The sequence below is a fragment of the Dunckerocampus dactyliophorus genome, chromosome 17 (assembly GCF_027744805.1).
Source record: "Dunckerocampus dactyliophorus isolate RoL2022-P2 chromosome 17, RoL_Ddac_1.1, whole genome shotgun sequence".
NCBI classification, from domain to species: Eukaryota; Metazoa; Chordata; class Actinopteri; order Syngnathiformes; family Syngnathidae; genus Dunckerocampus; species Dunckerocampus dactyliophorus.
In genome coordinates this window covers 15,617,958-15,635,860 of record NC_072835.1, presented here as the reverse complement: position 1 = coordinate 15,635,860, position 17,903 = coordinate 15,617,958, and the positions used below count along the sequence as shown (strand labels likewise).

The 17,903-nt window shown below is 40.2% G+C and overlaps 3 protein-coding genes across 5 annotated transcripts in view; all 3 read left to right on the top strand.

Moving 5' to 3' along the window:
- Positions 1-362: 362 nt before the first annotated feature.
- Positions 363-6,136, top strand: surf2 (surfeit 2). Its single transcript, XM_054758275.1, has 6 exons — positions 363-548; positions 654-805; positions 919-1,022; positions 3,499-3,678; positions 3,765-3,886; positions 3,960-6,136. The coding sequence occupies exons 1-6, from the start codon at positions 474-476 to the stop codon at positions 4,047-4,049; spliced, it is 723 nt and encodes a 240-aa protein (XP_054614250.1). The 5' UTR covers positions 363-473; the 3' UTR covers positions 4,050-6,136.
- Positions 6,137-7,720: 1,584 nt separating this feature from the next.
- On the top strand, positions 7,721-12,540 carry surf4 (surfeit 4). Its single transcript, XM_054758132.1, has 6 exons — positions 7,721-7,979; positions 9,198-9,384; positions 10,218-10,294; positions 10,383-10,426; positions 10,516-10,702; positions 11,332-12,540. Exons 1-6 carry the CDS (start codon positions 7,932-7,934, stop codon positions 11,596-11,598), a joined length of 810 nt encoding a protein of 269 aa, XP_054614107.1. The 5' UTR covers positions 7,721-7,931; the 3' UTR covers positions 11,599-12,540.
- A 2,199-nt stretch (positions 12,541-14,739) lies between these two features.
- Positions 14,740-17,903, top strand: part of ass1 (argininosuccinate synthase 1) — a 40,673-nt gene continuing 37,509 nt past the window's right edge. For all 3 annotated transcript variants that reach the window (XM_054756816.1, XM_054756817.1, XM_054756815.1), the window contains exons 1-4: positions 14,740-14,851; positions 15,494-15,610; positions 17,129-17,197; positions 17,280-17,468. In XM_054756816.1, the coding sequence (XP_054612791.1) occupies positions 15,509-15,610; positions 17,129-17,197; positions 17,280-17,468 (360 nt within the window). In that variant the 5' untranslated portion in view covers positions 14,740-14,851; positions 15,494-15,508. The remainder of the gene's footprint in view (positions 14,852-15,493; positions 15,611-17,128; positions 17,198-17,279; positions 17,469-17,903) is intronic.

Sequence of the window (17,903 nt, the reverse complement as noted above, 5' to 3'; positions counted from 1 at the left end):
GTTTCTAAAATAATTAAGAGAGTGGTACCGCTTCCGTGTCATCACATCATATGACTTATCACATGACTAAGAATGCGAAAATGATCTCTCAATCGCCGTTTGTTTTCGCTCGTTTTATTTTTTTAGGCGGCACGTCAATAATTAGTTTACACCCTTGTTGAGGAGTGTGATTAGTAAATTACTAACACAATTTTAGATGTAAAAATATAATTTCGGCTGATTGTTCTAGCACAGTAAATATTGTTTAATCGCCATCATTCTCGCCTATTATTCTCTAATCAAACCACAGTATAAATACAACACCTAAGTGAAAATTAAGGTGAATGGTTGTTAAATGTGGAAAAAAATGCGATTGCCAACAATGTCGCAATTAGATGACGTCATACGCGACGGAGACGGTCCACATGTGGAAACGACAAGGGGTTGGCCAAAAATCAACATAACAACTGTTCGTGTCACATTGTTTTACAGCTATGGATGCATTACCAGCAGACGTCAAGGCTTTCCTCCTCAACCACCCTTTTCTTGAGCTCACCGACAGCCAAAAGGTAGCGAGCACGTCATTTCAATGTGATGCTAGCAATCGTGTTGCTAATGTGTTGTGATGGCTGTCAAACATGTGCAACCTGAATAAATAATTGCTCCTGTTTAAGATTAAGTGCACACTGAACGGCCATGAGTTTCCATGTAACCTGGCAGAGCTGCAGAATTTCATCAAAGGGAAGAAATATCAGAAACTGAGCTCCCAAGCAGAGTTTAACTACAGCCAGTATGAACCACACGTTGTGCCAAGTTCTAAACAACCGTAAGAACACTCTTGTTTACTATTGATTGTCTGGTGTGCCGTTTATCAATTTGTTGCCAATGATTGCATAAGAAAGCAATGAACTGACTGCATGTTTGCCTGATGTCTTGCAGCAATCAGCTCTTCTGCAAGCTGACCCTCAGACACCTCAACCGACTGCCGCATCATGTTTTAAAACACGTCAATGGGAAACGCTACAAGAAGGCCCTCGCCAAATGTTAGTACGCTACAACTCATCTCCTTGCACCTCCACCAAAGGCAAACAGGCCTAATTATTACCTTATTGGTTGCTGACTGAATTTTAAATGAAAAAAACAAAAATTTTGTGCGTTATTTAGGGAAAAACAAAGAAAACGTGCCTTTCTGCACTTTCATTTAAAAAAGCTGTTTTTTTCATAGGAAACCATGAAAATACAAATTGTCTGTTCCAGGGTCAAACTGTGGCCGTCATAGAAAGTTTTATTACCTGTATAGGCAATGTTTTAAGTAACATTTTAGCATTCCTAATGGTCCTAAAAGTATGAAAACAAGTTTGGCCCTGTTAATGCTAAATAAACTAGTCCTAACTTTATTGACAAATCACAAAAGAGTAACATGAAGGTGATTTGTGTCACAGATGTGCCTCATGCATCTGTGATTATGTTCTACAGTATAAAAAGAAGTGAATCACGGTTAAAATAGTCAGCTTGGATTTGCAGAAAAGAAGACTAATGACGATAATGAGAACAAAAATTCTCATATGAAATAATGCAAATAGAAATAATCCATTCCCGGGTCAAACTGTCACCAGCATAAAATCTGTAATGACTCTACAGGGAATGTTGTAGGTAACATCATAAACGAGTAATAAACAGAACTTAAGTCCAATATAAATACAAGCAAATAGTTTGGTTTGGTTAGTTTATTTGAACATGAAGGTTACAATGGAATACATCTCATGAATCATTCTTTCACAGTTCCACATGTCCAAAAGGAGTAGGAAGAAACAAAGCTTCAAATCCAATAGAACCAGTTAGATCCAGTCTAAACCAGTTAAATCCAGTCTTAACTGGTTAAAACTGGTCTAAACTTGTTAAAAACCGGTGTTAACCAATTTTAACCGGTTAGAACAGGTCTGGACTTATTTAAAAAAGGTTTTAACCAGTTATAATCTAACCGGTTCTATCGGTTTTAGCCGGTCCAGACCGGTTTAGACTAGTTCTCGCCGATTATAACTGGTTTAAAACCTGTTTTTAACAATTTCAGAAGAAAAAAGAAGAGCAAAAGCATGAGACGGAAACAGGAAACAGAGAAGGAAACTTTACTTTGCTTCAGGAAAGCTTTTATTTATAACGTGGCAGCAAAACAGAGCAGTTAAGCACAAACTTATCAGCATGTTGAGCCTTTCCTTAGCCCGCCCCTTCCACATGCCCAAGCCCAAAGGTCACATAAGCCCCCCCTTTTCATAGCTGTCTCAGGCAATGCCTGGAACATAAAGTTGTGAGACTTTTCCCGTAAATGTACTTTATTCACGTAAATGTACACCGGTTAAAACCGATTTCAACCGTTTTTAACTAGTTAAAACCAGGTAGAACCAATCTAAACCTGTTAAAACCAGTCTAAGCCAGTTAAAACTGGTTCTAACTAGTCTAAACTTGTTAAAAGCCGGTTAGAACCGGTCAGAAACAGTGTAAACCGGCTAAAGCCTGTTGTAACCAGACTCGGTTAGAACTAAGCTAAACCTGTTAAAACCTAAAAACTAAAAAAGTTTCTAACTGGTCTGAATTTGCTAAAAACAGTTTTGAACCAATTAGAATTGGTGAGAACCAGTCTAAACCGGTCTGGACCGGCTCAAATCGGTTTTAATCAGAACAGGTTAGATCAAGTCTAAACCAGTTAGAACCGGTTTAAACCTGTTAAAGCAATTTTAACTAAACCCGACTTAAGTAAAATCGCTTTTAACTAAGCCAGGCTTAACTAGTAGGTCTTTAACATTATTAACTGTCACGTGAGTGTAAAATTTAAGTAATGTAAAATTGTAAACAGAAGTTAACCGCGATTAATAACACAGTCTTAAATGATGAAGGCGCTCGTTGACGCCGGAGCCCCACTGCTTTTTGGAAGTCAATGCACTTCATGTAACTTAACTAGTCATTCAAGTGTAAAAATAAATTAACAGTGGTTACTAGTCAAAACAACAGTAGTACTGTAATAATGGTGTATGTTGACGCTGGGGTCTTACTACTTTGAATGTGCTGAATGCCCGCTTAGTTTGTGTCCATTAGCCATCAATCATTCAAGTGTAAAAAGAAGTCAATGGTTAATAGGGAAATGTAAAAACAGTATAACAGTCGGGGGTGTGGTGGGACGTTGACGCTGGAGTCTTACTGCTTTGTGAATGAGGGTCCAATTACTTTATAACTAGTCATTCAAGTGTAAATATAAGCTAAGCACTGCTAATAGTAAGAGGTTAAAACAGTCAGACTTTAAAAGCATATATATATATATATATATATATATATATATGTATGTATGTATGTGAATCGTACGTCCATGGGGGCGTTCAAGTGTATCATGTACTTGAGTTCAAGTGTATCATGTACTTGAGTTAGAAAAGTAGGCTACATTGTATATCTACACTGCCTTGTTCCCTGTATGTCATTGCCTATAAAACTCCTGTTTACTAGAATTTGATGCCTTATTTCAAACCTTAGATGAGGAATGTGTGAAGCAGGGGATCGAATTCATTCCCATCAGACTCCAGCAGAAAAGGCCAAAGTTTACAGATGATGACGTCTGCCGGGGGCGCACCTCCAAACACGGCATGTGGGAGCCGTCCTCCAGCGGCGAAGACGCGAGCGATTCGGAAGACAGCATGAGTGACCTCTATCCCTGTCAGTCCCTCCTCTTTGTGTTTGTTCCTCGGGTACAATACTTTTTTTTTTTTTTTTTTTTTATTTTAAGTGTGTTTCCACCACAGCTTCTATGTTCACGTTGAAGAACTCAGCAGAGGAAAACATGGAAGCCAATGAAGATGACTTCCAAACAGATGAGGACGAAGAGATGGAGGTGGACACACAGGCTGTGCAGAAACGTAAAAAGGTCTGTAGGATTCATATTTCATCAACGTGAGTTACAGCACATGCTATAGTTAAGAAACATTGCTATCTTCTAGGTCCAGGGTGGTGGCTTCCAGAAGAAATTCAAAAATAACAACTGGAAAGGCCGGAATAAGAAATCAGCAAAAGTTCAGAATGGAAAGTAAAAGATTCCTAATATATTGAATAACATAAGAGACGATCTCTCCACAGTTGTCATGTTGCACATTTTTTCAAGAGGGCGTGCACTAAATACAGAACGTTTGCAAAAATGTGTAACATTATTCAACCATTTATTGCCTCGTGTGCTGAAATTGGTGCAATACAAAATGCGCACCATCCATCTTCTATGCCGCTTATCCTCACTAGGGTCGCGGGGGTATGCTGGAGCCTGTCCCAGCTGACTTCAAACGACAGGCGGGGTACACCCTGGACTGGTCGCCAGTCAATCGTAGGGCACATAGACAACCATTCACATTCATACCTATGGACAATTTAGAGTCTCCAATTAACCTAACCCAGGGGTCACCAACGTTTTTCCTTGTGAGAGCTACTTTTACAAAATGAAAATGGCCCAGAGCTACCGTACTCATTTTTGTAACATTTATATTCAGAGTTTATTTTAAACCCAAACAAAGCGAATATGCTTGTTTTACCAGAACATGAACAAAATGCTGGTGTCCACAACTCACATTTTGTATTTCAGAATGCATTTCTTTCTACTGTTCTTTCATTATTAACTGAAAACCTGAATGAAAAGCAGGCTTGCGGGCACCTCATGTGGTCGTGGGGGGCTACCTGGTGCCCGCGGGCACCACTTTGGTGACCCCTGACCTAACCTAACGAGTAGACCACCGTGTGGCCCGATATAAAGGTCCTTTATACCGACCGCTGTAAGGCTCTACAACACCTGCACCACCTGAACCATGTTGTAGTGCTTTACTTTACTGTTCTCTTTACTTGTCTTGCTTGCTTGCTGCTGTAACAAGTAAATTTCCCCGCTGTGGGATCAATAAAGTACATACAATACAATAAAACAATATTAAAGTTAATATAATATTAGTATTTAATTGATATGTCAGTTTTTTTTTTTTTTTTTTTTTTTTTTTTTTAAAGACCACTGATTAAGTTAAAACCTATTTGTAAATTGCTGCTTTGTGGAAGAATCGCCACTGGGCCCATCACACGCCTGTGGAAAAACGGCACGTTTGAGTTGTGAAATCCTGACACCATCCTCAGTTCAAACACTGTCGGTCTATATATCCTGAACATCAACTTCCTGAACAAGCAGTGAGCCCTTTAGCCCTCTTCATTACAGCACTGGAAGCTCTTGCTATCACTTAGCAGGCTAGACTCTGCAATGTCTGATTAGAAGACGGTGCTTATAGTACTTGGCCAAAGTAGCTGTCATATTCACATCACAATTGTACCACTTGAATGTATTGTGGCCACTTTTGGCTGATTTAAAACTAATAATATAATCAGTATATATAATAATAATAATAATGTGGCTTTCATTCTGGTCAGTCTGGTGGTGGTTGGAGTCTATTCTCGTCTAATCACAACTACTAAAATGTGTTGGCCTTTGTGTGACCTTGACGGTCCAGATGGCTTCCAACGTTACTGGCATGGAAAGGAGATCCCACTTGAGATGTTTTCTACCCGGCACAGGGGGGCTTTTTCATTCATTGGAACACTGGAGCTTCAGGTCGTGCAGGGTCGTCAAACGGCAGCTGCTTACGTGCAGATGTTGCAGCGGGCATCCCTGATGACTCAGGGCCCTCGTCTGTGTGGTAACAGCTGGGTTTTTCAACAGGACAACGCTGCAGTTCACAATGCTCGCTTGACCAAGGACTTCTTCAGGGAGAATAATGTCACTCTTTTGGACCATCCTGCATGTTCCCCTCATTTAAATCCCATAGAGAACATTTAGGGATGGCTGGCAAGGGAAGTTTATAAAAACAGCCATCAGTTCCAGACAAATGATGCCCTTCGTGAAGCCATCTTCACTGCTTGGAGCAATGTTCCCACTAGCCTCCTGGAAACACATCAAGCATGCCCAAACCAATTTTTGAAGTGATTAACAAGAACGGTGGAGCTACTCATTACCGAGGCCTACTCGTACTACATTTTGTGTTCTGGTTTGGAGAGTTTTTTGTTATTTTTTGAGCGATGGTCTTAAACTTTTGATCAGCTGATAAACCGCCTAGTTGTAGTTGAATTGTTGTTTTGAATAAATTACTTTTTCAAAGTGCTTTTTGTCTCACTCCTCCTTCTTGCTTTTGCATATTGTAGCTCTACTTAAAACCTCATTAAGATCCAAATGTGCAAAATGCAAATTCTAGCAATTTTTTGACTGATCTTAAGATTTTCATTAGGAGTGTATGTGATGTATACTGAAGTGAAATGAAATGTTCAAATAAATCAGGAAGAACACAAAAACTCCACAGAGATGTCCAACAGAGATTCAAATCCAGATCTGCTGACTTTGTGGCCAACATGCTAACCACAATCCTATATTACGCAAATTCATTTAGCGTGCCAGGTCTGGAACAATTAACTGCAATAAGTGAGGGACGACTGCCAGTAGTCGCCAGTAGTGTAGTAGTAGAAGCCAGTAGTGGTTTCTGCTTTTTTGTATTCTTTTGCACCTCCTGACCACTGTAGATTCGAATCGTGATCAAAACAAAGGCAAAAATCACAAATCATTCAATGATCTTGAAGTAAAAAGTACCAAACCCTCACAGTTACGAGTGTGCCTGAACGTCTCATGGCGCAAGAATGGAACAGAAAGGAGACAGTTCATTGCTCTGTGTGCATTATATGAACAAATAAGCAAACTGGATGATTATTTTGTGCATTAAAAGTGTTTAATCATGAAGATTTCATTTGTATTGGTGTTCCGATCCCCACACGGTGCAGCGGTGAAAACCCGTCACTGTGAGCGGGGATTCCCCTTAAAATGAGGCTTCATCGTTGCTTGTATGTTTTGTACTTCAGATACTGCTTTATCGTGATTGTTAAATATTCCCCTTCAATTTGGTATTAATATGCAGACTTCAACCATGCCCCCCTTACCCCGCCCCCTCCACATGCCCAAGGCCAAAGGTCACAAAAGTCTCCCCTTTTCATAGCTGTCTCAGGCAATGCCTGTAACATAAAGTTATGAGTTTTTTTCTCGTAAGTACTTTATTCTCGTAAATTTACGACTTTATTCTCGTAATTTTACAAGTTTTTTTCAACGACTTTATTCTCGAAATCTCAGATTATTTTAATACTCCATCGTAAAAGGCATTGCCTGAGACAGCTATGAAAAGGGGGGACTTGTGTGACCTTTGGCCTTAATTTATGACTTCATTCTCATAAGCCTACGACCGTGACCATGCAAAATACAAATTTTAGACGCGGAATTACAATAAAATGAATTAACCAGTTAATTATGTTCAATATTCCAAGTTAATTAAGATAAAGTGTGCAGGAGTAGGGGTACATGGCTTCATGTCAAATATCTGAAGGGGTATGTAACTGTAAACAGTCTGGGAATCCCTAGCTTACAACAATCCTCTGCCCCTATTGGCTGTGCGCATCATAGGAGCAATCTGATTGGATGCTCTGTAAGTGCTATGATCTGCTGTTCATATTGCTGTCATTCCATAAACGGCATTAATTGGTGCCGTTTTGAAACTGTACTATCAGAAACGGTGAAAAATTGGTGCAATAACACGCCAGTTTACTCGACAAAAAGTGTTCATCAAATGAACGCTGTGAGGAGGATCAGTCTACGTGGCAAACAGCGGTTGCAGAACATTGTCGAGGGGGGGACTGGCTGGTTGGGCTTCCTGGATCGTCAAATCACGGTGCATTGTGGGGCGGAGGCGGCCTTTCTCTGTGCGTCCATACACAGCAAAGAAGCACAAGTCGGCACGTCTTTCAAGCAAATAACGTTAGCAGGAGGGGAGGAAGAGTCTCAGCGAAGACAACAAAAACAGCTCACTTGCGTTGGGCTTATCCGTGACTATCGTTATTAATTATCCGTTTATTCCACAAACATGGGGCAAGAGGATCTCATGAGCAAGGCCGAAGACGTGGCAGACCAGGCAAGTTGAATATGAGCACCGACTTCCCTTACGGTTAGCATGTTAGCCGCTAGCTACCATTGCTTTTATTTCTGCCTCAAAAAAAATGGAAGAGACACGTGTGTGGACTTTCTGGCAGCTTGTTTCGTCTAGTGTTGTGTCATTTGCATGACAACTAGATTGACAGACCCCCTTTCCGCCGCCGTGTTGCTTTCACTTCGGCTACTGAGCCAGGATGTAGACTGTATCAATCAATATTGATCCAAGTTATAGTCCGTATCAACAGGTACAAATGCTAGGTCCTTCCTGTGTGCGCTAGCTAGCGTTAGCTTGTCGTTTACAATAATAATGCTACTCTAAAGGTTAGCGGCCTCTATACTCGGTTACAGTTCTGTTTATTATTGTACAAACTACTTACTTCTTCTCAGTGCTTTTCCAAGCAGATGACAATAAGGCTAATCAACAAGAGACCGCCTTAGGTACCAAGATCATGTTATATATCACAAGTCGTGTTATATTTCAGAGCTAAAAGACACATGTTAGTCATCTTAAATTGTAGTGCAATGATCCCTTTTACACGAAATTCTGAGGAATTGACCAATGTGTCGGGCTACTTCAAGAATGCGTGACGCTCATCGGGCCTTTTTGGATTGGCTCCCATTTTGTCCATTCATGCCTCACGCAGCAGCCATACAGGGGAGTTGGTGGAAGCTGATTGGCTGACAGGGTCTGGCAGTGCTGATGTGGACTCTGTGGTGGGCGGGGCCAGGGGTTGGGCTATTCTTATAGTAAGGCTCAAAACAATCACAGCACTGTTAATTGAAATGAATTACAACATTTTGGAGGATAAATATAAGAACAGTACTTTCTTGAGGAATGTTGAGGCTCCAGCTCACCCGTGACCCTAAAGAGGACAAGCGGTATAGGAAATAAACACATGAGGGAATAATTGTAGCTAATTTGTCCCATTATTGTTGTACAACTCGAATGGGAAAAAGCAGGAAGAACTGGTTTCCCTAACATGCAGCTTAACATTAAAATTTTTTGTGTTTTGATAACCAACGTAATTGGACAGATTATCAGCGTTGGGCAGGCTGCCCAACCCAAGCCAGCAATTTCCGTATATATATTTTTCCATTCTTGATTACTGCACATGCACGCTTGAAGTAAATAAAAAATAAATTAGGCGAAACAGTTCTCTCATCCTCTCTGTTTTGTGTTTTCCTTCCTGTTGCACAGTTCCTGCGGGTCACCAAGCAGTATCTGCCTCACCTGGCACGTCTTTGTCTCATTAGCACCTTTCTGGAGGACGGCATCCGCATGTGGTTCCAATGGTACGAGCAGCGGGACTACATTGAGGCTACGTGGAGCTGCGGCTACTTCCTGGCCACATGCTTTGTGCTCATTAATCTATTAGGACAGCTTGGTGAGTTACCTGGTTACTGTGGATAGGTGTGTGTGTGTGTGTGTGTGTGTTGGGTCTTATTTGAACATATTAAATAGTTGGATACATAGTTTTCAATGAAGATTTCCCCAAATAGATAGAATATTTACTAAAAATAATCAATTCTGCAGTATACAGTAAAACCGTAATGCACATCCTTTTCTCTATAGTGGTATGGTCTGCATCACATTCTTTCTTCTTCTTTCGTTTTTTTTTTTTGTTAGTTTTTTTGTTTTTTGCACATTACTCGCTTGTGTGTGTCTGACATGGAACAAATCCACTCTTAAAAGTGTTAGCAAATAGCAGCAATTTTTGTTTAAAGTCCACCGTAATCGTCAGCTTTACATATGCCACGTCTGCTCTGCATTTTTTGTGTGTTGTGTATTGTTAGTGAAGTTAATTGCAGTTACTGAGTTGCACCACCTGTTTTTCTTTCCCCTGAGGGGAATAAAGTATTCAAGTGTTCAGTGCACTACACAATTTATCGTCAAATAGAGCAGAGACAGTAAGACGGGTGAGTCAAAATAAAAGGCAAGATATTGTTTAATCCATGCATTACCTTCAAGTTGAGTTACAAGAACATGTTTTTTAAATGTCTTTTTAAAACCGTTTCCACCTTTTTGTTCTCAGTTGGTTGTATTATATCTTTCCCAGTAATGCCTTTCTACAGGTTTCTCACTGGCTAACAGGGTGTTTGAGTGAGGTGCTATAGCGTCGCCTCCTGCTTTGGCGTGGTTTTACAGTATGAACACATTTCTATGTGGGGAAAATGTCAGTATCTTTTAAAAAGCATTTGCACTGCTGTGTCCTAACAGGTGCTTGTATCCTCATCCTCAGTAGAAATTTTGTACAATATGCCTGCTTTGGATTATTTGGCATCATTGCACTGCAGGTGAGCATAAGGGCAGGTATATTGTGCATGTGCATTAATGTACTGTAGATGTGTATTATCTCTAGTAACTTTTTATGTCTCCCACCAGACTCTTGCCTACAGCATTTTATGGGACATAAAGTTTTTGATGAGGTCGGTATCCCACAGTTCTGAGCAGTTTATCAGAATATTGTATTTCTTGAGAGAATTGAAAGTCATCGTCGTCTTCTTCCTCCAATCAGAAACCTTGCCCTTGGAGGCGGTCTGCTTCTGCTGCTGGCCGAGTCTCGTTCGGAAGGAAAGAGCATGTTTGCTGGAGTTCCGTCCATGGGGGAGAGCTCGCCAAAGCAGTACATGCAGCTGGGCGGCCGGTTATTGCTGGTCCTCATGTTCATGTCTCTGGTCCATTTTGACACCAGCTTCTTCTCCGTGAGTACTGACAAGTTTATTATACACTAAATGTGTCATTTTAAGTGCAGTGGAACCTCTGAAGTTGAGCACAATCCTTCCAGGACGATAGTTTGTATTTTTCCTGTAGAAAATAAATACAACGTTAATCCATTCAGGGGTCAAACTGTTGCCATCTGAAAGCCTTTATCAACTGTACAGTCAGTGATTTAAGTGGTCACCAATAACTTAAACGTGGCATTTTGGCACTTTTACTATAACTTGAATTGCATTTTGCAGTATTGTCTTATTTTGCACAAACTGTTTATTTGTGAAATGCATCAAGTGGCATCACAGTAAAAGAAGCATTGTCTTCATTGCACCGCATTAGTTTAAGGAAATACTGCTTATATTGGTATCGGTCATGAAGTACTGGACAATATCGGTAAGAAAGCCGACATCGAGCATATCTAAAATTAACCACTATATAATACAATTTAAGATGGTGTGTGTGATAAATGCGCAGATTAGATTACTGTATGTGCCTGGGAGTGGACTCACGTGATACGCGGAGGTCGATCGTGAAGTCAAGCACGATAGCCATTTGACAGAGTATTTTTTTCCTCCCAAATTTAAACAAAATGTAACTAACAGTTCACTCTCCTCCGCAGATCCTGCAGAATCTGGTGGGCACCGCCCTTATCATCCTTGTGGCCATCGGCTTCAAGACCAAGCTGGCAGCACTGACCCTGGTCGTATGTCTACTGGCCATGAACGTCTACTTCAACGCCTTCTGGAACATCCCTGCCTACAAACCCATGCACGACTTCCTCAAGTACGACTTCTTCCAGACCACCTCGGTCATCGGCGGCCTGCTGCTGGTGGTGGCGCTCGGGCCCGGTGGCGTGTCCATGGACGAGAAAAAGAAAGAGTGGTAGGCGAAAAAATGAATAAATAAAACATGGATCGCACAGCACCACTAACATACCCCCATACCGACTGGGACTCAAAGATCTCCCCGCCCTCTGCTCTTTCTGTTGGTTCACCTGGATACACAGGGTTTACTATATATATATATATATATATATATATATATTTTTTTTTTTTTTTGGCCAAAACCTTAGATATTGATCCACCTCACAACTGCTGTTTTGGTTCTATTTTTCCAAACGTAGGCCCATTTCAATGAGTCAATCATAATTCTTATCTGTCCTGTGTGAGCGAAAAATATTTTATTGTTCTTATCGTTGATGAACCTTCATACGTTGTGACAAAGAGGAGAAAATGCAGTAGTTGTGGTTGCCAGTGTGGATGCTGATCATGTGGCCTATCTCGAGATATCGTCAGCGTATCAATGAGACTCGGGGTGGGCACTTATTTGACAGCAACTCACACACACTCCTCCTCCTGCGAAAGTCCTCCTTTCCATTCAGCCGCGCACCCTCAAAGTAAACTTGACAGGCAACCCATGTTAGGTGTGGAGGGGCCGGAGAGGTGTACTTTGTATACTAAGTGGTGGATTGTCATGCTCGATTTAGAAAATCCCAACAAAGTTGTTAGAGCCAGGACTCATCATCGGGCACGTTGAATGCCTAACTAGTGAACTAATGGGTTAAAACGGTATGTTGAGGGGTAACAGGTAGGGTGGAGGCTCTGTCTGTGTTTTTGTGAAACGCCATATTCTGAGATCTAGGAACGCAAAGAGGACTAAGCAGAGTTACGCCAACCTTTTTTTTTTTGTCTCTGCTTAGTGCTTTTTGCCTTGGAAAATGAAATATTCAGTGTATTGATTTTCAGAAGTTTATATTGTATTTTTGATCTTTTTGTTTTCGATTTGGAGGTTCATGGCAGAAAATAATAATAAAAAAAAATAAAAATAAGAGTGACTGTCTCCTTTTTAGGCGAGCTCTTCAAATGGCTTGAGGCAGGTGGGGGCCTTGGCGTATTCTAAGAGCAAAATTTAAAGGGCGCTCACATCAGAACATTATAAAGAAAGTTTAGGAGAACAAAGAAATGAGAAAAAATGACTACACTGTGTAAGAAATGTATTAGACCTCAACATAGTGTAAGGTTTATGCCACAGCTGCCCTTAATTAGTAGCGTTGTTAATTAACAATCTTTTTTTGATATTTCCCCAGTAGGTGCTCTTTAACAAATATATTTTTATGCTAAAATCAAATTATCCAAGATTTTTCAAATTGACTATTCCCCCCTGACCAAAATATAATAAAACCCTTATAGGTTTTTGTGTTTTGTGTTATTACATATCATCTAATTTGCATAATTGACCATGACGCATGTATGTCATTTTTGTGGACGCTGTGGGAGACAAAAGGTGAGCAAAACTACATGAAAAGCAAAACAAATATGTTTAGAAATACAAATAAACTTTTTAACTTTCTTTTGTCACTTTTTGTTGGGGATGGGGGGGTTATGTCACAAACAAGACGGAGCTGCTCGCGAGTGCTTTCAGACAGGAGAGGCAAGGCACAGCATCTGCTCGATTAGAAGAGTGCTTTCATGTTAGCCTCCAAAAGTGTTCATCCAATAAAACAAGAAAAAGTCTCCAGATTTGTCGATAGTGGATTTTTTGGGAAAACAATCTGGAGGGCTCTGAATACTCGCTAAACATAGCAACACAGTTGGGAACTCAGAATCCTTCTGCTATGTCCAGGGGCCTCATTTATAAAGGTTGCTGTGCACAAAAAACTGCGTCGGCAGGGGTGAAATGTGCGTAAGTATCTTTGACCACAAACCATTTTTATAGAAAAGAAAAATACAGAGATGTGTTTGAGTTTAATCATTTGCATGCAGTTATAATGTGGGGGGGGGATTATTTAAGTATTGTTTATTTTGCTACATTCTTAAGACAGGGGAGCGAACACAGTGATTTTATTTTTATTTTTTTCGGCTGAAGGCCAAAAAAATATGCATTGCATCAAAATATTTTGTTAGATAAACTCATGTTCTGATTTTTTTTTTTCAATAAATGTACACTTTGTAACACTCTGGAATTGTTGGAAATGCTTGGATCCGTGCATACACAGCCACCACAAAAATGTAACCTCATGCTGAAGTTTAAAAGTGATGAGTTATTCCTTGAATTCAATGGTGTTTGTCACCTTCTTTATCAAAATGCTGCCACTTGCTTCGTTTTGGGTTACAGCGGGGGTGACAACTCGTGGCATGGAGGGCCGAGACACTGTAGGTTTTCTTTCCAGCCGGTCACTAAAACAGGTGATTTTAATGATCAACACCTTAAATTTGAGGGAAGGAGCTCATCAATTCAATCACCTGCTGGATAAACTGGTTGAAGACACAACCTGCAGTGTCTCGGCCCTTCAGGGCACGAGTTTGACACCCCTGGGTTACAGTATTGAAGTAAGAAACACTATTGAATTCAAGAAAAAAAAAAACTCATGTCAAAACAGGAAGGTGGTGGTGGTTGATCTCGCTGCCACATGGTGTCTTTTGGGACAGTCAAGAATCACTTCTTCAGTGAAGGTAAAAGTAACCTTAAATGTTCATTTATCCCTTTCATTCATTTATTTTGCATTTCCAATTGGGTTTTTTTTACATGTCGACCCATAATTGTAAAACTATAAAAACATGTTTTGTTTTAACATTTTTTTCTGGAACAGATTAAATGGATTTACATGATTTCTTACAGGAAAATTTGGTTATTTATTTGAAATACATGTTTAATAATAGTCACTGTATTTCCATTCATGTCTAAAATGTAGCACTTGTTGCCATTGGCCGTTACACTGAGCCCATGCATTTCTTCCAAGGCTGCTCTAAAGACAGATGCAAGAGAAATGTAAACACAAGATCACATTAACACAAGTACAAACATTCATAAAAGTTAACACCCAAAATTTCCCCCATAAAACATGTACGTGATGTACACAAACACAAATAATGACTTCCATCTTCCATTTATGTAAGTAATATGAAGGAGTACACATTTGTCGGCCGCATGTGGAGGCGACGTCATGCAGCCCTACAAACGCTGACTGCAGACCCCGGATGTAGATGAGGAATACAAGAATTGACGTCACCTGCAACGCACCAATAAGATTGCAGTGATTCGAGGGCGCACTGTAGTTGCAGTATCACTTTTTTCCTGAGCGTCGAGCTGACATTTCAATAGTCATTCTCCCAACAGCAGCAGCCATTTTGGAAAGATTCGTAAGTATATTTTACAGTTGTTGGATTTAAATATAAGTTTACAGGAGCGGGATGACCAGCTATCAGTTCTATCAATTATTGGACCATGGACCATGATGCATTTCGCGGCGACGTCACTATACATTATTGGGCATTAAACGCATATACAGTAACTGGCTGTTAACCAATTCTTGTTCCGTGCGTGTATTGCTGCCAAACCGACAACTGTTTATTTGGCTCCTTTTACATCCCACTCGGACACTTGTAAGAGCAGCATAACTTTAAAACTTGGCATTGTTAGTTCACACTAAAGGCTTAAACATGCTACAATTTTTATGGTGCATTTCAAACGTTCCAAAAGTGTGGGAATTTCTAGCAATTGCTTGAAATTCCAACTCATCTTTCACAACAAATAGCGTAAAAATATAACCTGTTGACAGTAGCGTTTTTCTTTAATTTACCAACTATTTGATATAAGAAAACAGGATATTGTTTGCCTACAGTTTACTACCACATGTTTGCGGTTTTATGCATACATTCGTGTATGCATTGCTTTTTGGTGCTGGAAAAGCTTGGACATTGCCCTTGAATATCAGAGAAACCCCTGGTACATGTAAGTTATATATTGACTGCCTAACTAATGTCTTTTCTCTGTGTTGTTAGAAACAAGATATCATCATGTCTAAAGGTACAGTGGTCCTGGCCTACAGCGGTGGACTGGACACATCCTGTATTCTAGTTTGGCTCAAGGAGCAGGGCTATGATGTCGTAGCTTACATGGTGAGATTTAAGAAATGGATTTTCTTTACTTATCTTGCCACTCAGCTGATTTCGGATGCTGTGTGCAACCGGGGCGGACTTTAGACAAAGAGAGGCAATTGCCTGGGGCCCCAAGGTTTCCAGCAGCCCCCAACTGATTTAAACTGATTTATAGATTTTTTTTCTTCAATTTAAAGCACCTACTACTCTTTTAGTTTTAATTCATGGGCTTAAAACTACATCAAAATCGACCACTGCCCGTCCCTTCTCATGCAAGGACTATTCCATCCTACTACGCATGTGCAGATTGATTCCGGAAGACGGGAGCGAAACTAATTTGTTGGAGTGGAGAAAAGGAGAAGGAGAGTAGAAAACAAACAGTTTTTATCAAAACTACCAAAGGTGTTTCACAGTTATAAGCGTAGATACGATGTGTCAGAAGTGTCAGCAGAGGAGAATGCAGTAGATGAAGCTGAGAGTAACGCTTTTGATCACAGAGATGTGAGTATTAAAGCGATAAACTGTTAAATGTTGCTTAATGTTCTTATGAATTACAGTAGAGGCGTTGCAATGATTTACTTGTTAGGTAATAATAATCTACCAGGAGGATTTTAAGGACTTTATCCAGTTCAGGAAATATGAGAATTTTACCATATTCACACTTGTTAGAAGATGATAAACATGAATATTTCAAAGGGGGGGTGTATAAACATGACAATGTAACTATCAACTTAAGTTGACAGATAACTGTAACAGATGTCAAAAGCAGGAAAAAAAGTAGCCTAAATTACATACTCACATTTTGTAAAAATGTAAAAAAAAAAAAAAAAAAAAAAGAGCGCCCCAATGACTAGGTTTGCCTTGGGCCCCCAAATGACTAAATATGCCCATGTGTGCGACTCATTTGTGCATTGCATTTCAGCACTACAATAGCACTTAACTCCACAATAATGCCACTGCGTGGCTAGCGTGATTTTGCAGGTGGAGAGGGGAGCAGTTCAGATCTGCACAACAGGCACATTTCTCCATACAGCAGCTCACAAAACTGAGTACACCCCTCAAATTTCAGCAACCACTTTACGACATATTCTCAATGGACATGGACAATACTATGGAAAGGAATCTTGCATCTACTTTAGAGAAGTCAGTGTACATCTTGTATAGCAGCTTATACACATTTACTATATGTAAGTGCACCACACAGTAGAAATGCAATACTTGTTTTTGCTCCCATCTTTCATGAGCTGCACTGAAATGTGTAAAACTTATACGTACACAAAAGAAAAAAAAAGAAATCAGGGAGGGGGCAAACGCTTTTTCACACCACTGTATACTGCTATATAAGCTGGACACTGACCACCCTTTATTATATCCAAGTTTACTTTGTATATATTGTCCCTTGAGATAATAAAAATGGTTGCAGAAACACGGGGATGGTCTACAGCACAGTTAAGTGAAATGACATGTTGACCCACCACAACAATCAGTACCGTAATTGTACAATTGTACATTTGTGTAATTGTACATTTGTCTGTGCAGGCCAATATTGGACAGGATGAGGAGTTTGAAGCGGCTCGAAAAAAGGCAGAAAGCCTCGGTGCTAAAAAGGTATGCTGGATGTAAAAAACACAACAGAAGTATTAAAAGCATACACAGATTTGATCACATTCCCGCTGCTTTTCTTATGCAGGTTTTTGTCGAGGACCTTCGCAGAGAGTTTGTGGAAGACTTCATCTTGCCCGCTGTTCAGGCCAACGCCATCTACGAGGACCGATACTTGCTCGGCACGGCGCTCGCTCGGCCCTGCATCGCCCGGCGCCAGATTGAGATTGCACGGCGGGAGGGAGCCCATTATGTGTCCCATGGTGCCACAGGGAAGGTATGCTAGTTGCATATGCCTGCATTGGATTGCAATCCAGATGCCGAGGTATTCATTGCTGTTTGTTTCTACTTTGCTACTGTTTTGCCTACGCAATTAAAAAAAAAAAAAAAATTCCTTTCATTTTGCATGAATTCTCATGAAAAAGACACACAGGAGGTGCAAATTAGGACTTTTTGGCTTTGACTATTATGACTACATCTCAGACACTAAGACCCTCATGCTTATAAATTACGAGAAAAAGGTTGTATTCCAAGTTACAAGGAAAAAGTTAACATGTAACAACTGTAATTGTAATGACTATTTGCTTTGCCACACATTAAATTGTAGGTTGGGTTTTTTGTAATTGATGTACATTGGATTGGTTTTATTATGTTTAAGTTAATTGAAGTGCCTCAGGATTTATTTTTTTTTTATTCAGCCCCGCCTTATGTT

What these genes read in the sequence shown, in the direction of transcription:
- surf2 (XM_054758275.1), top strand. Translation starts at nt 474, where the DNA reads ATGGATGCATTACCAGCAGACGTCAAGGCTTTCCTCCTCAACCACCCT. An exon ending in GTGCCAAGTTCTAAACAACC is followed by an intron (nt 806 to 918) that starts GTAAGAACACTC and finishes GATGTCTTGCAG; the next exon opens with CAATCAGCTCTTCTGCAAGC. An exon ending in CAAGAAGGCCCTCGCCAAAT is followed by an intron (nt 1,023 to 3,498) that starts GTTAGTACGCTA and finishes TTCAAACCTTAG; the next exon opens with ATGAGGAATGTGTGAAGCAG.
- surf4 (XM_054758132.1), top strand. Translation starts at nt 7,932, where the DNA reads ATGGGGCAAGAGGATCTCATGAGCAAGGCCGAAGACGTGGCAGACCAG. An exon ending in TAATCTATTAGGACAGCTTG is followed by an intron (nt 9,385 to 10,217) that starts GTGAGTTACCTG and finishes GTGTCCTAACAG; the next exon opens with GTGCTTGTATCCTCATCCTC. An exon ending in TTGGCATCATTGCACTGCAG is followed by an intron (nt 10,295 to 10,382) that starts GTGAGCATAAGG and finishes GTCTCCCACCAG; the next exon opens with ACTCTTGCCTACAGCATTTT.